General features: G+C 33.5%; 1 protein-coding gene across 1 annotated transcript; it reads left to right on the top strand.

The window, feature by feature from the left end:
• The first annotated feature begins 7,766 nt into the window (after positions 1-7,766).
• LOC107951912 (uncharacterized) lies at positions 7,767-8,848 on the top strand. Its single transcript, XM_016887095.2, has one exon. It carries the CDS (start codon positions 7,922-7,924, stop codon positions 8,531-8,533), a length of 612 nt encoding a protein of 203 aa, XP_016742584.1. The 5' UTR covers positions 7,767-7,921; the 3' UTR covers positions 8,534-8,848.
• Positions 8,849-19,783: the final 10,935 nt, after the last annotated feature.

Consider the following 19,783-nt stretch of genomic DNA (forward strand, 5'->3'; position numbering starts at 1 on the left):
TTACAATCGTCTATTTAATTTTTTTTGTTAAAAGCAAGGCAATATCTAATATTTGGGAATTCGAGAAATCATGCCCTACCGTACTGGGTATGATTTTTCGGTGAACTAAATATTCGGATATCCTTTTATAACTTTAGTGTACGAGTTTTTAAAAGTCAAAAATTAATCGTATCTTTGAAGGTATAAAGGATCGTGTCCAATCGTGCTGGGTATGATGCTGCATATCTTTGAAACGAGAGAATTTTGACAGCTAACTTGAACTATTCACACATTTTAAAGAACCATGCTTTGAAATATATATATTTTTTTAAATCTTTGATATAAGGATAGCATAGAGTCAATTTGGTACCAATTTTTTGGGCGTAATGAGGGTGCTAACCCTTCCTCATGCGTAACCGACTCCCGAACCCATTTTTTAGATTTTACGTGAACCAAAATTGTTTCAAGTGAAACAAAACGTTTTAGTAGGTGACCCAATCGCACCTAAGCAAAAAGATTGGTGGCGACTCCACATTTTGGTTTTCAAACGTAGATTCCCGTTTTTTCCCTAACCCGAAAAATGGTTTCAACATATTTAATTTTGGTTTAGGTTAGTTTAAGGAATTATTAAGGAAAATTGGAAGATTCGCCAGTGTATTGTGAGGAAACGGAAAGTAAGGTGTGGGTCTTAAACTCATAAAATTGTTTGAAAATGTTAAATATCATGTTATATATGATAAATTAACTTGCTGATTGGATTGTCTTAATAGCCAAATTATTGATTTTGTGAGTGGTCGAACTAGGTATGTTTCGAGCCTTAAAAGATTGACATGTTGGCAAAATTGCTAGTTTTATAGCATGAATGTTTGATTGAGTTTGTAATTGCATATTTGAGTTATAAGATATGAGAATGTTTGACTGAATGATATAATGTGTTGAGATATTAAGCTTACGTATGATTGAAACGCATCAGATATTTGTTATATTGTGTACTGAAAAGTATGTGAAATTGAATGATATTGATTTATACCAACACAATGGTAATTTGAAAGAGTGGAACACTATTTCCATTTACTGAAAGTATGTGATTATTGAGGACATGCTGAGCATGTCAAATTAATGTAAAAAGTATTGAGATATGATTATGTATGAGATTGTGTGACATATTGCATATGCATTGGGTTGGGATTTTGTAGTTGACGGAGGAGTTCCGTGGAGTATAGGTGGCATATTAAGTTCGCATTATTTGTAGTCAATGCGCTACACCTACAGTACCGAGGGGAATGGTGATTTATCGCATTTTTACTGGCAGCTTGTCTGCATTCTTACTGGCAGAATTTTCTGCATATTGTTATCAGTGGTTTTAACCACAACGGGTTTTAGCCCATAATGTTTTAAAGTTCAGATGATGGGTTCTGGGAAACTCGTGGTGTGTACGGATGGTATGGGTAGGATCTTTTTTGCATTGCATAATGATCACGACATACTCGAATGTTATTCATTTATGCTACGTATTTATTGTGTTGTATTGAATGGTATCAAAATTAATGATCGTCACTCGAATGAATGATGACCTATGCTCATACACCGTTTGACATCAATTTGGAAATGGCTATGTAACGATATAAAATTCCTATGATGGTTCTGTTTTCTTCTGTTAAAGCTAATATGTTTCACTGTATTCGATATTTATGTTTGTTTAAATAATTGTTCGACTCAGACTGAGCTTTTCATAAGCTCACCCCCTAATAGTGTTTATCATTTCAAGTAAACCTCGAAATCGGAATTCGAAGAATCACCTTGGACCTCGAATTATTTTTTAGTAAGTATTAATCAATCTCTAATGGTTTTGGTTTGTAATTTTTAATGACTTCTGGTTTGTGGCTTGGTAATTTTCTTCTGGGATTTTTTGCATGCATAGATTGCTCAAGCATAATAACCGGATAATGCATGATATCGGGCTTAATTAAAATTTTATATTGTTCCCTAGTTTTCACTGCATTAGAAAGGAACTGTTTTTGAAAAACAAATTGATAAGGTAACTAAGTTTCCAAAATGACTTGAAAATTAGTTTTTCTGCTGCATTAGTTTAACATCGAGTTTTTTTTAAAGAAGAGCGATAAACTAACAGTTTTTCTAAAACAACACTATCAACAATAAAATGAATCCTAAGTATACACGATCTAATGAATGAATGCTTTTAAACTAACTCAAAGTGCAACTATGGTTTTCTTTAAAATGAGTTTATCTTAGGTCTTCAAAAGTAATGTAAGTTAGCTTAACCATTTCGGTAGCTAATGTAGCCTTCTTAATCTAGCCATAATATCTAGGATAGGTTTGGGAGGTTACAGATTGTTAACAATATTTCTGAATATAGTTCTATGAGACAATTCGCGTTAGTGAGTAAAAAGTTCGCTAGAAATATTGTTTGGATTGGGGGTATAATATTGTTTGGATTGCATTGAAATCGAAGTTGCGCAGCGGCAGCGTGATGGTCAGTATGGGTGAGGAGTTTCAGATTTTGTGGTTAAGTGAATGAGGTGACAACGGGAATTTCTGGGACAAAATTCTTTTAAGGAGGGGAGAGTTATCACATCCTAAAAACCAGGTTAGTGAAAATTTTAAAGTGAATTGAATTAATTTGGTTCAGTGATAAGTGTTGTGTTTGTGTGTGAGATCTTGTGTTCAAATCCCTTTCCTTAAGTTTTTGCTATTTTTGTTCCAATCCCTACCCTTGAACAGTTAGTTTATCTATTATTTTAGCTCAATTAATAACCAGAATGAGTATGTTGGTTTAGTGATAAGGTTTCAACTTATTTTAAGGTCCTATGTTTGAATCCTTATGCGCGCAAACAAAAATAATTTTGCAATTACTTGCTTGTGCCGCCCACATGGCTAATATTTGAATTGGGTTTGAATTCTGATCAATTGGTTCAGTGGTAAGGTTTCAGCTTACCTTGAGATCCTATGTTTGAATCCCTATGCGTGCAAATGAAAATATTAGCAGAAATATTATTGATTAGGATCTTCCTTTTTGCTTTTGAGATTTTCTGTATCAACGTTCCTTTTTGCATCGTTGTCGGCCATGTGTGGTAAGTTTGTGAATTTAAGTTTCATATTTGATTTTGGGGATTTTCACATTTTGGGTTATGATTTTTCCGTTGTGTGATTAAAGTTCTACCCATGAGAAATCTTGTTTAGGTGATGATTTGATAACGAATTAAGTGTTGTACGCTGCTGTTTTGTTCAAAGGTATGTGAACTATGCTTCACTTTTGGGCTGTCTCGATTCGTTGAGGTCTTTTGTTAATGGTTATGGCCAAATAGTTGGTTTAAAATTTAGTGAATCTTTACTAAATGGTTGGTTTTAAATGACGTTTTAGGTACTAAAAATTATTTATGTGAATTTGCATCGAAAATTGCCAAGGTATGTAACGAAAATTAAAAAAAACAGTAAAATATGATGCTGAAAAATATTCTGTCGATGTCACACGCCCGAAAAATAGTAGAAATCCAATTCCAGGTGCAGAAGTGAAGAGGAAGAAGTGTGGGAAGCAGCACCCTCAAATAAAAAACTAGGAATTTGATAGTCAGAGATGTGGGGTTTGAGAAAAATCCGCCGACCCTTATGTTTTTCCTACATTCGCATTCCTTTTCCTTTAATCTTCTATCAGCTTCCATTCTATATATATTCTCCTCTGCCAGCTAACAATCCCGATACATACAATCACATTTTTATATACATATTTATATCTCTTGATAACTACTTAAAGACTTCTTTAAAGTATTTTCAATCTCTTCTTATTTAAAAATTTGAATGAAACCCATCATTATTAATATTTAGTCTAACTGTATGAATCTCTACATATATATAGGTATTGTATGGAAGTTGTTTTTCTGCATATATATGTCTTCAAACTATCAGCTTGAACTAGTCTAGCTCTATCCCTTCTTTCAATGGCACTTGCAAAGGATCCTATCTGCTCCATTCAAACCTCAACCTTGTTGGAGGATGGTTCTGATGGTTCCATTTTCCAGGCTGTGAATTATCAACCTGAGCAACCTCATTCTTTGATAAACTTCAAGGGCTCATGGTATGATAACTTCATTCATAGTACTAATGGACCTTTGCTTAGCTTTGAACAAAATGAGAAGGGTCGGCAACACACTACTTGCTTGAGAACTAGTGGTTACAAACATGGTCACTCAATATGGGATCCTCGAGCTGTGGAAGATTTTAGCTGCTTTGAAACTGCTAGCAATGGAGATTGGCTATACTACGATGATTTTGTATTTTCTGATAGCAGCAGCATCCAGGATCCAGGCTCACCAGAAGCTGATCTCAAGCGTCCCCATATGGTAAACAACTCTTCTTTTTTCAATATTCAAACCATTTAAGATACCAGCTGAGTTTTGGTACTGATAAAATTGGTTGTAGGGAGGGAGAAATCAAGCTTGGAAGAAACAATGCACTAATGAAACTAAAAAGGGAAAAACTAAGTCAGAACCATCAAAGGAATCCCAAAGTATTGCGGACAAAGTTTGTTTGTGTCTTACGTAAACTTGTATTGATTGCTGAGAAAGTTTGATTGCAAAAGTTAACATTGAGAGAAGGTGTTTTTTTATATCCAAAATCGACGTGAGAGGATTGGTGAAAGGTTGAAGATACTACAAGAACTGGTACCCAATGGCCCCAAGGTAAGATTTTATTTATCTGTCTACTTTGTGTAGGAGTAGAATTTGAACTTATGGTTAAACAAATATTAGTATTTAGAGTTTCAACCATTCGAAACTGGTTCAAAAGAGGTTGTGCAGACTTCAAGTTCTGTGCTTCAGTTGTTCTATTAGCAATGAAAAGTTCTAGCTTTCTTTTATTCAGGCTGGTCAGATACAATTAATGTGTTGGCATTTGTTATTGCTGGTCAGAGTTGACAACGTCAAGCATTTTCTGAATTGTGTTTTACAATTTCTTAGGAACCTTTGAAATAAGTCAATTAATTGCTACAGTTTTGGATATAGCTTTTGTTATTTTAGCTTGGCTTTCTTGTTGATTTGCTTAACTGAAGTTGGATAAATGCAATGCCTTTGTGATATGATTATGTATGATATTACAGATGATGAAGCAAAGACACAAAATGAAAAGAGAAGCAAACATTATGCTGAAATTGGATGGTCGAAGAATCAGGAAGCTGCAAAGACTAATCCAAAGCTTGCAGCCATGAACAAGAAATTTGGAATATCAATATTTTGTTTTCCTTTTTCCTTGTAGATTCTTTTTACAATGTTCGTAGGTTCTTTAGCTAAGTCTTGTGTATTAGCTTTTATGTTGTTGCAGTTTTGAACTGTTTTAGCTTTTATGAAGTATAACATCAATATCAATGTCCATCGTCTTAGCTACTTTTTTTTATTTGTTTACTTCTATACATTGGGTTGAATACTGGTTGTATACATTTCAACTAAATGTTAGTCTATTTTGATTGTTGGATCGATTTTTTAGTGAATATTTAACTTTAATTTTAATTTTAATTTTAATTTTATATTTTTTAGTTTATTTAAAGCACAATTTCTATCATTATTCACTCTAAATGTTTATAAAAATATATTAATATTAAAATAATAAAAATAGAAAAAAAGTATCTTAGACGTGTTTACCCCAACCTTTTAAGGTTACCTTAAACGGTCTATCTCAACCTTTTTAATATTACCTTAGATGAGCCTATCTCAACTTTTTTTATAGGGTGCCTTAAAAAGGTCTATCCCAACCTTTTTAAGGTTATCTTAGGTGGCTCTATACCAACCTTTTTTAAATGTTGCCTTAGACAAGGTCTATTTAAACCTTTTTAAGGTTGCCTTAGATAGGTCTATTCCAACCTTTTTTAAACGTTGGCCTTAACTAGGTCTTTGTCAACCCTTCAATAAAGGTCGGCTTATGTTGACTTATGCCAATGCTTTTTCAAAAGTTTCATGGCACCTATGTCAACAATACTAAAAACAACCTTTGTGAAAGTGTCGGGAGAAGCATTGCGACACCTATGCTTACATTTTTTGTGTCGTTTTAAGCTAAAAAAAATGTCGCGGTAGGCCTGTTTTGTTGTAGTGGATGGAGTTAAAGTTAGGAATGTTAAAATAAATATATAAAGTTGCATTAAAGTTAGAGTGTTTTTAGGAATATTCTAAAATGAGTAGATTGAATAGTTAGATTAATCACATTTAGATGACTCCCATATTTAAAATCAACAAACCTAAGCTTGTTGAAATTTTTCAACATTTTATAACTTAGGTGTGATACTAAATTTCATTAATCGAACAATAAAGTTTTGCATTTAATTAAATAAACCAAATATAATAATATAATACATTGGTTATTCATATTTGAGTATTGATGGACCAATCGTAGTGAAAGAAACTTTGGGCATTTTCAGAGCATGGAGATGATTGAATTAGTAAAAGCATATTGTGGAAACTGAATGTAAAGCTTCGAGTTTGGTTAAGAATTTTGGGGCTAAAACCACAAAATCCAAAGCTATAAGTTTTATAGGTTAAAATATCACAATACTCTTTACAAGTTTAAAATTTAATCCTTGCATTTTTATATTTAGGAATTTAATCCTCTACTTTTTAAATTTTCAAATTCATGTTAATTATTAATTGTATTAATTCTTTTTTATTAAATTTATTGATGTGACATTTTAAAATAAAAATAGGTATCCACATAATTAAAAAAATAATATTATAAGTAACCTGAATAATTTTAATAATATTAATAATTGAATTTAAATTTTAAAATCTAAAAAAAAAACTAAATTTCAAAATTACCAACATTATAGTATATTTAGAAACTGAAGAAATGTGAAGCGATATTTATTACAACATTACCTTTTTTTATTTTCTTTATACAAAGAACCTAACATCAACTCCCTCTCTCTTACAATCTCTCGTGCTTACTGGCTACTGTTTTTTTCTTTTCTTTTCTTTCTCTTTCCAGCTTGTAGCATTCTCGTGAATCTCTCAGGTTCTTATGGTTTTAGAGATTTTGATTCATAAATCCCCAACCTTTCTTTCCTTAAAAAAAAAAAAAAAGGTGTTTTGTTTTTTTGGCTAAGGTGCTTATGGCTAGTTTAGACGCTCATGTGAATCCAACTCTCTTTTAGAACAAATTAATTTTCAATTTCATTTTTGTAAGCTAATTAAAGTGAAGAAGAAAACCCTTTCAACAAACTAATTAATGTGAGAGTATACCCTGTATTGTTTATTGATTTTTAATTTTTCCCCATGAGAACAGATATATTAATTTTCGTCAGCTTGATGACATGTACGATTTTTTATTCCCTTTAAGAAATGATTTAAGGATAAAATGTTTGTATCGCAGTGAAAAAATTGTCTTTGATAAATAGCTTTAAACTCAAAATTTTCGCCCTTCTAAAACATCGCTTTAAACTAACAAGAAGGTTTTAATAAATAATAAGAATTTCAAAGACATTTGAGGCAATATTATTAGGTTTTGGTTTCTTCAACAAGCTATAAATGACGAAAATTTTGCATGAGGAACCCCACTCAACTGCCCAAATAAAATAATAATAGTGAAAAAGTGAATACTTGATAAAAAAAAATCCTCAAATAAAATGTAATATATATGCTGCCTCCTGTCTCTTTATGTAGATGAACAGTTAGCTTTAAACCCAAAACAAGTCGTTCTTTCCTGAAAAATCTAGCATGTTTTTAAGGCTATAAACTAACCCTTTTCTATGCAAACATATTACTGATAGCCGACGTGTGAGTCCACAAGATCCATACATACAATTTTCCCTTGTTAGATACAGAAAAAAAGGGATCCCGTTTTTGCTATAAATACGATAGTTTCATGCACTTAACCCTCTATATCTTCCAACTTCTTCCCTAAGGCTCTTCATCAATATCAACGCTTTGGGTTATTGTTTCTTAACATGGCACCGCATGGAGAGGCTATCAGCAGGACCAACAACTTCTCCAAGCCACCAAGACTCTCTAACGACAGTCTTCATCGAACCATATCCGATATCTCGTTCCAACTTAGCAAAGAAGTGATTGATAATTACAAAGAAGCATCATCGCCAGTCGACGAGAAAGAGCTGCCGCCGATATCAGAAGTCGACGATGCCAAGTGCGAATGTTGCGGGATGAGCGAAGAGTACACCGCGGAGTACATCGAGCGAGTCCGGAACAAGTTTTTAGGGAAATGGATATGCGGGTTATGTGGCGAAGCGGTGAAAGAAGAGATGGAGAAGAAGGCCAGCAATGGTGGCAAGTGCAAGATAGAGGAAGCTTTGAATGCACATATGAACACCTGTGCTCGTTTTAACAAAATCGGAAGGGCCAATCCAGCTTTGTTGACGGCTGAAGCCATGAGAGAGATACTGAGGAAAGGTTCAAGGTCCAAATCTATTAGCCCTAGGGATCATCATCATCGAGGAGGTCAAAATAAAACTGGGATCGCAAGGAGCTCAAGCTGCATTCCAGCCATTACAAAGGAGATGAACAATCTCATGAAGTCTCATTTGCAAACTGATGATAAATAATTGGCCCATAGGCTTCAATCATATCCTCTTTTGAACTTTTAGTACTTTTTTTTTGGCCATCCATGGAAGTTTTCAGGATTGGGTCCTAACTTAAATCTTTCTTTATACATGAAATATTCAACTTAAGGAGTATATTTTTCGATCCTTAGTTGATTGTAATTGTGTAATTTGCATCGATATGTTTTTTTTTAGAACCTTAAAGCTAGAGTTTTTTAGGTTGGTTTCAAATGGCTTCTCTTCCATGTACTTAAATCCATTAATTCGGGATATATTATTGTGTGGTATATCTATAATTAATCAATAAGTGTCTTGTGTTATTTTTTTAGTATCAATAATCGGAACATTCCATCTTTCAACTATTTTATCTCATACATGTTTTTAAGGTGAAACCAGTTATATATGGTGATGTTTTGAGAAAATATTAGATTACAGCCTACATTTTATTTAAATAAATTCTTATACTTTTATTACCCTAATAAACCCTTAATTTATATGCATAAATAGGCTGTTAAGATTTAATTTTTCTCCAAGATTTATTATTAAATAGTATAATTATATTTTATTACTATTATATTAACTAGAATAATTTAGTACTTAATTTTAAACATAAATTTATTATTTAGTTTTTTATTACTTCAAATTTCAAAACAATAGTTAATCCAAACTCGCATGCCCTAAAATTTTCTTTTTAAATTTTCTAATGTAAATCAGCTTTTCATTTAAATTTTGTTACTTAAAATAATAAATTGTTTCAAACAAAATATGACAAGTTTTTAATTATTATTCTCTCTAAACTCTAAATTGCTATATTAAGCATTAATTTCTTTAAAAAAATATATCCCATACACCATTAATGAACTATATTATACATTATGAGTGAGAAAAAAAGTATTTTAAGACTTGTAAATGAATACTATTGAAAAAGAGGAAGAGATTGTTAGTTTCATTTAGGTTTTCTCAACAAAATCGTAACCCTGTTGATATATTGAGACGGAGACGAGAAAATAATATATTTATAATTTGGGTAAATTACACCAATAGTCACTCAACTTTAGGATAGCTAAAAAAATAGTCACCTAGATTTCATTTCAGTCACGCAACTTTTAAAAAATAACAAAACAGTGTCTAATGTTATAAAAAAGTGACAAAACAGTAGCTAACTAACAGTTTCCGTCAGTGACTTAATAGAACAGTTGATGTGGCAAGTTAACTAGCTGAGGTGGCTAGTTAACTTGCCACATTGGATGAAGAAATTGAAAAAAAAAACTCTAAAAAAACCTCTTTTAATAGAGGATGAGAAGAAGAAGAGACTGCATGTACCCATTTTTTTGTCATGTTTCTGCTCTTCATATAGCTACTTTATAATTTGTATATAAATATCCGTACCCCTTTTTTGTCTTGACATATTCCTTTCTCTTGGAAACCATTGATTTTCTGCAAAAAGTGTTTCTGGTTCACATATCAAAGTTCATCTAACGGTAGAGAAACATGACAAATTTTTCTTTCTTTTTTCCTTTGTATGGGGGTTGAACGGGGACTTGACAAATTTATCTCGTTCATTTGCAAGTTACTTTTTCTCAAGAAAAGTTTACCTAGCAGATTAGATTCAAGGTAAAAATGGGTTGTCAAATTCTATTGATTTATAGTTGATTTTTTGAAAAAAAAAAAGCTTTTTTTCCCTTGAACTCTGTCATGCATGGTCTTAAGACTAATGAAGGGCATGTTTGGTGATTTGAAAATTTTGTAGGGTCTTTGAGAATGTACTTTCCTTGGAAGAGAGCAAGAATAGAGATGGAAGAAAATGACTATGACGATGGTGATGGGTCATATGGAGAAGAAGATGATGATGAAAGGTTGGGTTTTTAAGCTTACTAAATAAGGGCATGTTAGGTTGTCTCCTCTAATACATACATAATTGGATTAACCCAATTTTTATGTTTAAAAAATGATGCTTTTCACCCATTTACCTTGTTTGTTAATGCTGTATTTGTGTACTATGACTTCTTTTCTAAGTAAATATCTGTTTATTATGCAGCCTTCTGAAATAGGTGTTGATAGAATCAGTTACTTGCCAAAAGTTCTTTGCCATATCCTTTATTTCCTACTAAAAAAACTTACAATAAGAACAAGCATTTTATCTAAAATTGGAGATATCTATGGGGTTCTGTTTCTGCTCTTGACTTTTGATGATACATTGTTGTTCAATCCTAACAAAGGTGGTTTTCATGGAATAGGAGGTGTTAACTTCATTAACTTTGTGGATAGAGATTGATTAGAAATAGTGAACTGCCTAAGCATATGTTTGGTCTTTGTTGCAATAGGCGTCATAGTTTTCATCTGAATGCTTGGATTAACAATGCAATAAAACGTAAACTTTGAGTTCTTAGTCTCTCCTTGGATAAGGTGAAAGACTACACTCTTACTCTTGCTCCTTTTGCTAGTGAAATTTTGGTGGTTTTAAAGCTTGGAAGAAATTTTGAATTAGATATTTTTGGATCATTTCTTTTCTTAGTCTGAAGGTTTTTCATCTCAACTCGCTTGAGTTTTCGAGATGTCCTTCAACCAAGAATCTCTTTTTGAGCTTTCTGCACTTGAAAAGTTGGTCATACAGGAATGCAAATTAGGCAAGATATGGAGAAATACGGAGAATGCTCTTCAAAAAGCTGAGCAGCCCCGGATTCAGACATGGAGCAAAGACATACAGTCTCTTGTTCTTCCTCTTCTCTGTTAAAGGGGTTGTTAAAGGGGTTTTTTTAGGTTTTTTTTTCAATTTCTTCATCCAACGTGGCAAGTTAACTGGCTACGTCAGCTAGTTAACTTGCCACATCAGCTGTTCTGTTAAGCCACTGACGGAAACTATTAGTTAGTGACTGTTTTGTCACTTTTCTATAACGTTAGTGATTGTTTTGTTATTTTTCAAAAGTTGGGTGACTGAATGAAACCTAGGTGACTATTTTGTTAGCTACTCTAAAGTTGAGTGACTGTTGGTGTAATTTACCCTTATAACTTTTTCAAGGATGTTGAAGAGTTTTTTCTTTTTATATAGGAGAAGAGAAAATAACAAGTTTAATTACATTTAAATAAACTAAATAACCTTTATTTACAAATTCTCAAATACTTTTTTTAACTAATTGAAGAGGTGGTTTGATATGGTTCATTGGTGGTACATAGAATTTAAGCGCGGTGCATCATATATTATTCAAAAATAATAATCTTTCAATATACATATATGTATATGCTATAAATAACATGTTTGAGTGATGGTTTAATTGGTTCAATGGTTTTAATCAACAAAAAATAATTAATTCAAACATGGCCTTCAAATAAAAACACAAGAGTAGGAGTCGACGAACCATGGCATACTATATTAGCAGCATTTGCACTTGTCTCAGACTAAACCAATTGAGCTAACTCTCAAATAGTGAACAACGCTATATACGCATAAACTGAAAAAGCATTCGGTGTGTATTTGAAAAATAATTTTGTTCCAACTACTATTAGAATAGAAAGGTTAAATTCAAAGTAAGAACAGAATTAACATATGATATTGTTAATGCAATTCAAATACAACGGTCTCATATTTACGAAGCCTTGCCTAGTGAATGATTTTATTCTACAACCGTTCAGATCACCTATTGGCTTAAGCCCAATCTATCCTTACACAAAGAAGTAATTGCAGCCCAAATACAAACCCCAATTGTCACAAATCAGTTGCCCAAATACCTCATAGTACAATCAACATACTCTCCAAATAATATCTAAAAAAGTGTCACAAAATAACCATAAGAACACAATAAAATTGTTGACAAAGACGCTCAAGAACTGCTAAAAAAGTCATGCCATAAGCAACTTATTTATAGGCTGAGACAAGAGTCCATCCAACAGAGTTTTGATAAGCTTTAAACTCCAAGTTAAAGTTAAAAGCGAAAATTATCCTGTTAATTATCCTAAGTATTTATCAAATAAAAGTATTCATAAATCAGTCTTCCAACTGTTTTAAAACTGTCTTAAGAGATAATGATAAGAATATACATTATCTTCACTCTAAACTTCTCAATATGACCAATTAAATAGCTGAAAAGTCCTAACCTAAAACCAACTAATATTTTGTCAAACATGTCACTCCTTAGTAGGCCAAAAAAATGTCAAAGGCCAAAATAACCCACGGTCTAAGCAGATCATTCTAACAGAACATGGAACGTGCAGGTAAAAAACCCAACTTAAATAATCTAATAAAAATGATAAAAGACCATAAAAATATATAAAATATATAAAATTATTATAAATTTATATATATTTGAATTTTATTAAAAAACTATTAAAAATATAAAAAATTATAAAATATAGAAAAATTATTTTAAAAATATAGGAAAATTTTAAAAAAATATAAATTTTATAAATTTTAAAGTTAATATCTCTGCACGTGTCATGCCATGATTGTGACATGTGATGGAAAAATGATAAAAAATAAATAAAATCTATAAAAAAAGACAAAAATATTTTGAAGCATTGCTTTAGTCATTATATCAACAAGTTGTTCATCAGTCTGTACATGCTTTCGTTGAATTAACCTTTCTCTCAATTTTTCTCTTACAAAATGGAAATCTATTTCTATGTGTTTAGTCCGTTCATGAAACATGGGATTTGCTGCAATTTCAAGTGTAGCTTGACTATCAAAAAATAGCAATGTTGGTCCAAGGTTGTCCGCACAGATCTCCTTCAATAAACCAGACAACCAAACCACCTTTGCAACAATTGATGTCATATAAACCAGACAACCAAACCACCTTTGCAACAATTGATGTCATACTTCTGTATTCAGCCTCAACTGATGATTAAGATACGGTGCTTTGCATCTTCGACTTCCATGAAATAAGAGACTTGCCAAGTTTAATGCAATAACTAGTGATAGACTTTCTCGATATGGGACAAGTTGCCCGATCAGAATCATAAAAAAAAAACAAGTTATGGCTTACTCGATGCTATTAACAAAATACCTTGCCTAGGGTTTTTCTTCGCATATCAAACTACACGAAGTGTTGCCTCAAGATGAGATTTTTTTGGTTTCTACATAAATTGACTTAAGTGTTGAACTACATACGTTATGTCTGGTCTTATGTTTGTTAGATATAACAAGCTGCCCATAAGCCTCTGATACATCGATACATCTGATAGCACATCGTCACAATTACCCTCTGGATGCACACATTTATCATACTCAATAGTGGTAAGTCTTTGATTCTACTCAAGAAGTGTCTTAACAGGTTTGGCTTCCTCTAAACCTGCATCAGTAATCAGTTCTAACGCATACTTCCTCTGAGTCAACATGATGCCCTCACTTGACTGTGCCACCTCTATACCTAAGAAACATTTCAGCTCACCCAAGTCTTTCATTTTAAAGTTCTGATGAAGAAACCCTTTCAATTCATTGATCATTTCAACACCATTCCCAATTATTAACAAATCATCATTATAAATTAGTAAAATAACAATCTTCCCTACTTGTTTCTTTGTGAACAAAGAGTAATCATGCCTGCTATGTATATAACCAACATGCACTAATGACTTTGTCAACTTCAAATTCCATTTCCTAGATGCTTGCTTTAAACCATAAAGGGATTTGAGTAAACGACACACCCTATGCTCCCCCTGTTTATGAAACCTTTTGGGAATATCTATGTACACTTCTTCATGTAAATTGTAACATCCCGAATTAGGGCCTAGTCAGAATAATGGTTTTCGAGACCATAAATCCGAGATAGAAATAATTATTTTATGATTTTTATGAGGTCTATAATATTAATGCATGCTTATGTGAAAGTTTCATGAAGAAATTCCAAGCATGAAATGTCTAATTGAACTTTAAGGACCAAATTGAATAAGATGCAAAACTTGCATTCTAGAAGCTTTAAGCATGAAATTGCTTTACATTAAGAATTAGAGGGTCCTAATTAGTAATTTGACCAATTTATATAATTTTGGACAAAAATGGACATGCATAGGAAAAATTTGAAAGAAAGACCGTAAGGTTATTTTGGTCATTTGGTAATTAAAAGAATAAAAAGGGAAAATCAAAGCAAAAATGTGTCCATCTTCTCCATGTGCTAGCCAAATTTCTCAATATCCATAGCTAGGGTTTTGTTCAACATTTCCAAGCTTGATTGTAAGCTCCCTAGCCCTATTTTTAATGTTCTTTGTATTTTTGAAGTCTTTGAAGCATGATCTACCCATTTCTAGCTATATTTTGAGCTAGGGTTCATGTATGAAATTTGACCCATGTGTAACATGCATGTATTTTTTTGATTAATGGAGGAATATGAATGTTTGATACATGATAAACAATTTTTACTAGATGATTTTTAGTGAAAACACTTAAAAAGAAGACTTGTTTGTAAAAGTGTAAAAGTGAGTAGTAATAATGTGAAATAAAGGAAAATATGGGCTGATATGAGCATGGTAAAGGTTCGGCTAGGCTTGGGTAACCAAGAAAATGCATGCATTTCATTCTGTGAGCCTAAGGACTAAATTGTAAATAAGTGGAAATATAGGGGTAAAAAGGTAATTTCACCAAAGCATGAATTATGGATCGATTTGAGTAATGTGATTAATAAACAAGTTAAATTTGGCATTATAGATCAAGAAACTCGTGAACCGGGTCTTGATCAAGGGAAGAATAAAGTATACGACGATTAGGCTCGATTGTCGTTATTTTTGTATCGAGGTAAGTGCATATGCAAATAATGTGGTGTTGTAGCATGTTTTTAATGTTTTGATATTATGTGATAAATGTTTTCTTGTTATTATGAGTTATATGCTTATTGGATGACATGAAAGCATAAATGATATTATGGCTTTTACATATGACATCACGAGCAAGTACGACAAAGTATACCTTGTGCGAGTGAGGAAAATCCCGTTTGAACCTTAGGAGTAGTCTAGGATACAAGTGACATGTCACTAGGAATTAAGAAGTCCGAACTCGTTGAGTGGTCCGACTTCATTATGGATGTGAGCATCCGAGCTCGCTGAGTGGTCCGAGTTCATAATGGATGCGATACATGTGACTAAGTTCTGGGCAATGGTCTTGTGTGTCCTTCCAGTGGCTAGGTAAATCTTGAGTGGTTGGATACCTGACAGCTTTTGTGAGCAGCCCGTGTAATTACACCTTGATCGATAGCTTATATGAGCAAGCCCGTGAGTAGCTCTATGATGAGCATTGCATGATATGAGGTAGCCTCGGCTACGTATGTTTATGTGGCACTTATGTGCAAGTTTTCATGTATCCAATAGTATTCCGAGTTTTTAATGAGTATTATAATGAATGATGCGATGAAAGTCTCAAGATAGGCATGGTAATGAAGGTAAAGTTATTTGATATGCTACGGATATGTACAGGTACGTACGTTATACTCATGAGTAATGCTTTATTAAAGGATGGTATGTGACGAGAAAGTATATTCATATATATATGTATATATATGAACACTTGATAAATGAGCTAGAATGCTTGAATGATGAATAATCTTAGTGGTTATGCTATTATGCCTTGCATGATTATGGTTTATTATCATTACATATTTTTTGCATGTGGACTTACTAAACTTAATGCTTACTCCCCTCTCTTTTCCATCCTTTGTAGTTCCGCCAAGCTAGCTCGGGGATCGGAAGCTGTCGGAGTATTCGATCACACTATCAAAAGATTATTGGGTATAGTGAATTTGTTATTTTGAGTATGGCATGTATAGGGGACTTGGTTATTTTGTGGTATGTGTCAAGCTATTTGGCCAAATTGTGAAGACTTATGATATTGATGAGTCATTTTGTAATAGCCATGTGATATGGCTCATGATTGATCTTTGGGTTGTAATATCTAATTCTTCACGCATGCATATGTTAGTGCCTTGATGATGTGATATGTTATTGCTTGGTGAATGTATGATAAAGTATGGATTAGATGCTAAAAGATAAGGGATGATTTAATGGCTTAAAATGACTAGAGACATGAATGCATAATTTGAAGTTAAGGTAACAAGTTTAATAATGCATGAAATTGGTGTGGAATACTTCTAAAAGGTGTAATAAAATGAACGTACAATAGGATGACATTATAAAGATGTGAGAGTGCCATGGTCTTGAATATTTGAGTGTCTAAGTATGTCATGTTGCATGCTATGAAATATGCTTAAGTACATGAGTGATTAAGGGTGGCAATTGACTTGGAAAATAGCCTTCAAATTGTCCACACGGGTAGATACACGGGCATGTGTCTAGGCCGTGTGTGACATACGGACAGTCCCACAGGCGTGTGGAATGGCTGTGTGTCCTCTGCACCCTATTTTTGCAAGTCAGTATGCTTAGTAGTAAACACATGGGCTAAGACACGGGTGTGTCTCTTGGCTGTGTGAGGGACACGACCTACCCACATGGGCGTGTACTCTGGCCATGTGAAGTCTACACCTTTTTATGAAAAATTCATTTAATTTTAATTGACCACACGATCTGGCCATACGGCCATGTGACCCCAATTTGGTGCTGACGTCATAGTCAAAGAGTTACATGACTGAAGGACATGGGCGTGTCGAGAGCACACAGGCGTGCCCCCGTTTCACACGGGCATGTGGCTCTGTATTGGGAAAATTTCCCAAAGTTTTCTAAAATCTTCGATTTAGTCCCAAATCCCTTCCGATGGTTGTTTTGGGCTTAGGGACAGATTGTGTATGTATGAATGAAGTTATTTTAAAGAAAAAAATTTACAGCTCGGTTTTTACATGAATGACTGTGTACGTGTTCGGTAATGCCTCATATCCTATCCTGCCTCGGGTACGGGTAAGATGTGTTACATAAATCTCCTTGGAAAAAAGCATTGTAAACATCCATCTGAAAAAGATGCCAATCTTTCATGGCAGCGACACTTATCACTGTACAGACAGTACCTTATTTAGTCACTAGGGAAAAAGTTTCTTGGAAGTCAATATCGGCTTGTTGGTTAAGCCTTTACCCACCACATGATCTTTAAACCTCTCAACAATCCCAACGGAATGGTATTTAACCTTGTAAACCCATTTGCAACCAATAGGAGTTTTACCTATTGACAAATGCACCACTTCCCATGTGCCATTCTCTTTTAAAGCATGAATTTCCTATTTCATGGCTTCAACCCACCTTAAATCCGTAATAGCCTTTTGGTAGGTTTGAGGTTCAGGTATGGTAGAAACAATTTCTACAAACTGTCGAGTATGCAAAGGTAGGTTACAGGTGGAAAACGTGTGCGAAATAGAATGCGAATCTACATCAAAGGAAACACTAGATGATTGATTAGAACACATATAGTCTGTCATCCATGTAGGTCATTTAGGAACTCGAGTGGTACGGTGCGGTTCAAGAATTGGTGGGTCAAGAATAGATGTAACACCCCTAACCCGTATTTGTTTCCGGAACAAGGTTATAGAGCATTATTGGAGTTTACAGTTCAATTATAGTTAATTCATGTCATTTACTATTCATTTCTGAAAATCAATTATAATCAATCATAATGTCCCTCATATGGGTCCTCGAGGCCTAAAATACATATTAGAATTGAGTTGGGACTAAACTGGAATCAGAGGAAAAAATTTTTTGCGAAATCTCAAAATTTTTCTTAGGTGCAGGGGACACACGCCCTTGTGTCCTGGCCGTGTGGCTCATACGACCAATGACACACTCGTGTCCCAGGCCGTGTGGGCATTCGATGTGAGACACATGACTATGCTCTAGTCCGTGTCCTTACCCGTGTAACTCTTTGACTTGGGTCACACGGCTAGCCACACACTTATGTGCTAGATCGTGTGGACAATTTAATTTTTGAAAATTAAGTACAGGGGTTACACGACCAGGACACAAGCCCATGTTCTAGGTCGTATGTCTCACATGGCTGAGACACATGCCCGTATCTCTACCTATGTGCTCAATTCTGAGCATTTTATTTCTCAAATTTTAAGATACAGGGACACACGGCCAAACCACACGCCCGTGCGCATGGCTGTGTGTCACACATGGTTGAGATACATACTCGTGTGTCTACCCGTGTGGACGAAAATAGTTCATTTTCATAACCAATTTTCTCACCCAAATTATCTTCAACCTACACCAATACATACACACATACATATACCAACCACTTGAATACATTAAAACCAAGCCAATATTAACATTATATAAGATATATAATCACATGTATTCAAACTTACCTTTTGTAATGCATATATGCTTTCCATAATTAAATCAAATCATACCAAGCACACATATGTTAACCATATTATAACCTCATTTACATATTTTTTCACTAAACATACTATCATTAGCAATTTCAATGGCTAGATTACAACCAATCATTATGTGCCAACATTGGCTAAGTTAATTTATACATTCCATTATACCAAAATAAGTTTTCTATTTATACCAAAATGGGCTGAAAGACAGTGTGATGATGCTTCAACCGATTCCAACCTTTACGAGTTTTTGAGTACTATAAAATAGAGAAAAGATAACCAAGTAAGCATTTCAAATGATTAGTAAGTTCGTATAATAGGAATTTAACTTACCATATATTTACATTTAGGATAAGTATACAAAAATGCATCCAAGCAATTTGGCTAATAGCCTAAAACACACGACTTCACTAGTCATGTTAGTCAAGTAATTCACATAATACCAAGAAAATGGATAAGCTCATCATTTAGTGGCTTTCATATATATATATATGTTTTCCATATCATTATGCCATATTACATGTATATTTCCATAATAAATTATTTCAAGCTCAGTTTAGCCATGTTAGAACTTTATCTGTTGAATTTATTTGAAATATTGATGGATATGCTTATGTATTACACTTAAAGTGTACAAAACTGAAATCAGTCAATTCATATCTAGGGGTACCCAATTAAGGCACATAATCAGGAAGCACACTTTCGAGCCATATATCAGGATGCTCATGTGAGCCATGTATCAAGAAGCTTATTCAGGCTAAACAGGAAACTCATAAGAGTCTATATCAAGAAACTCATCCAGCTTAACAGGTCACTCCAAAGAGTTATTATCAGGGAGCTCCAGATAGAATAATAGGGGGTTCAAGTGAGCCATGTTAGGAAGCTCATAAGAGCCTATATCAAGACACTCATGAATAGCTGTGTTTTTGTCCACAATAAATGCTGGACGACAACCAATCTAATCATGTAACAAGTCACTCACAAAGAGCTGTGGTAGTGCTCA

This window comes from Gossypium hirsutum, chromosome A02, assembly GCF_007990345.1.
Source record: "Gossypium hirsutum isolate 1008001.06 chromosome A02, Gossypium_hirsutum_v2.1, whole genome shotgun sequence".
Taxonomy (NCBI): domain Eukaryota; kingdom Viridiplantae; phylum Streptophyta; class Magnoliopsida; order Malvales; family Malvaceae; genus Gossypium; species Gossypium hirsutum.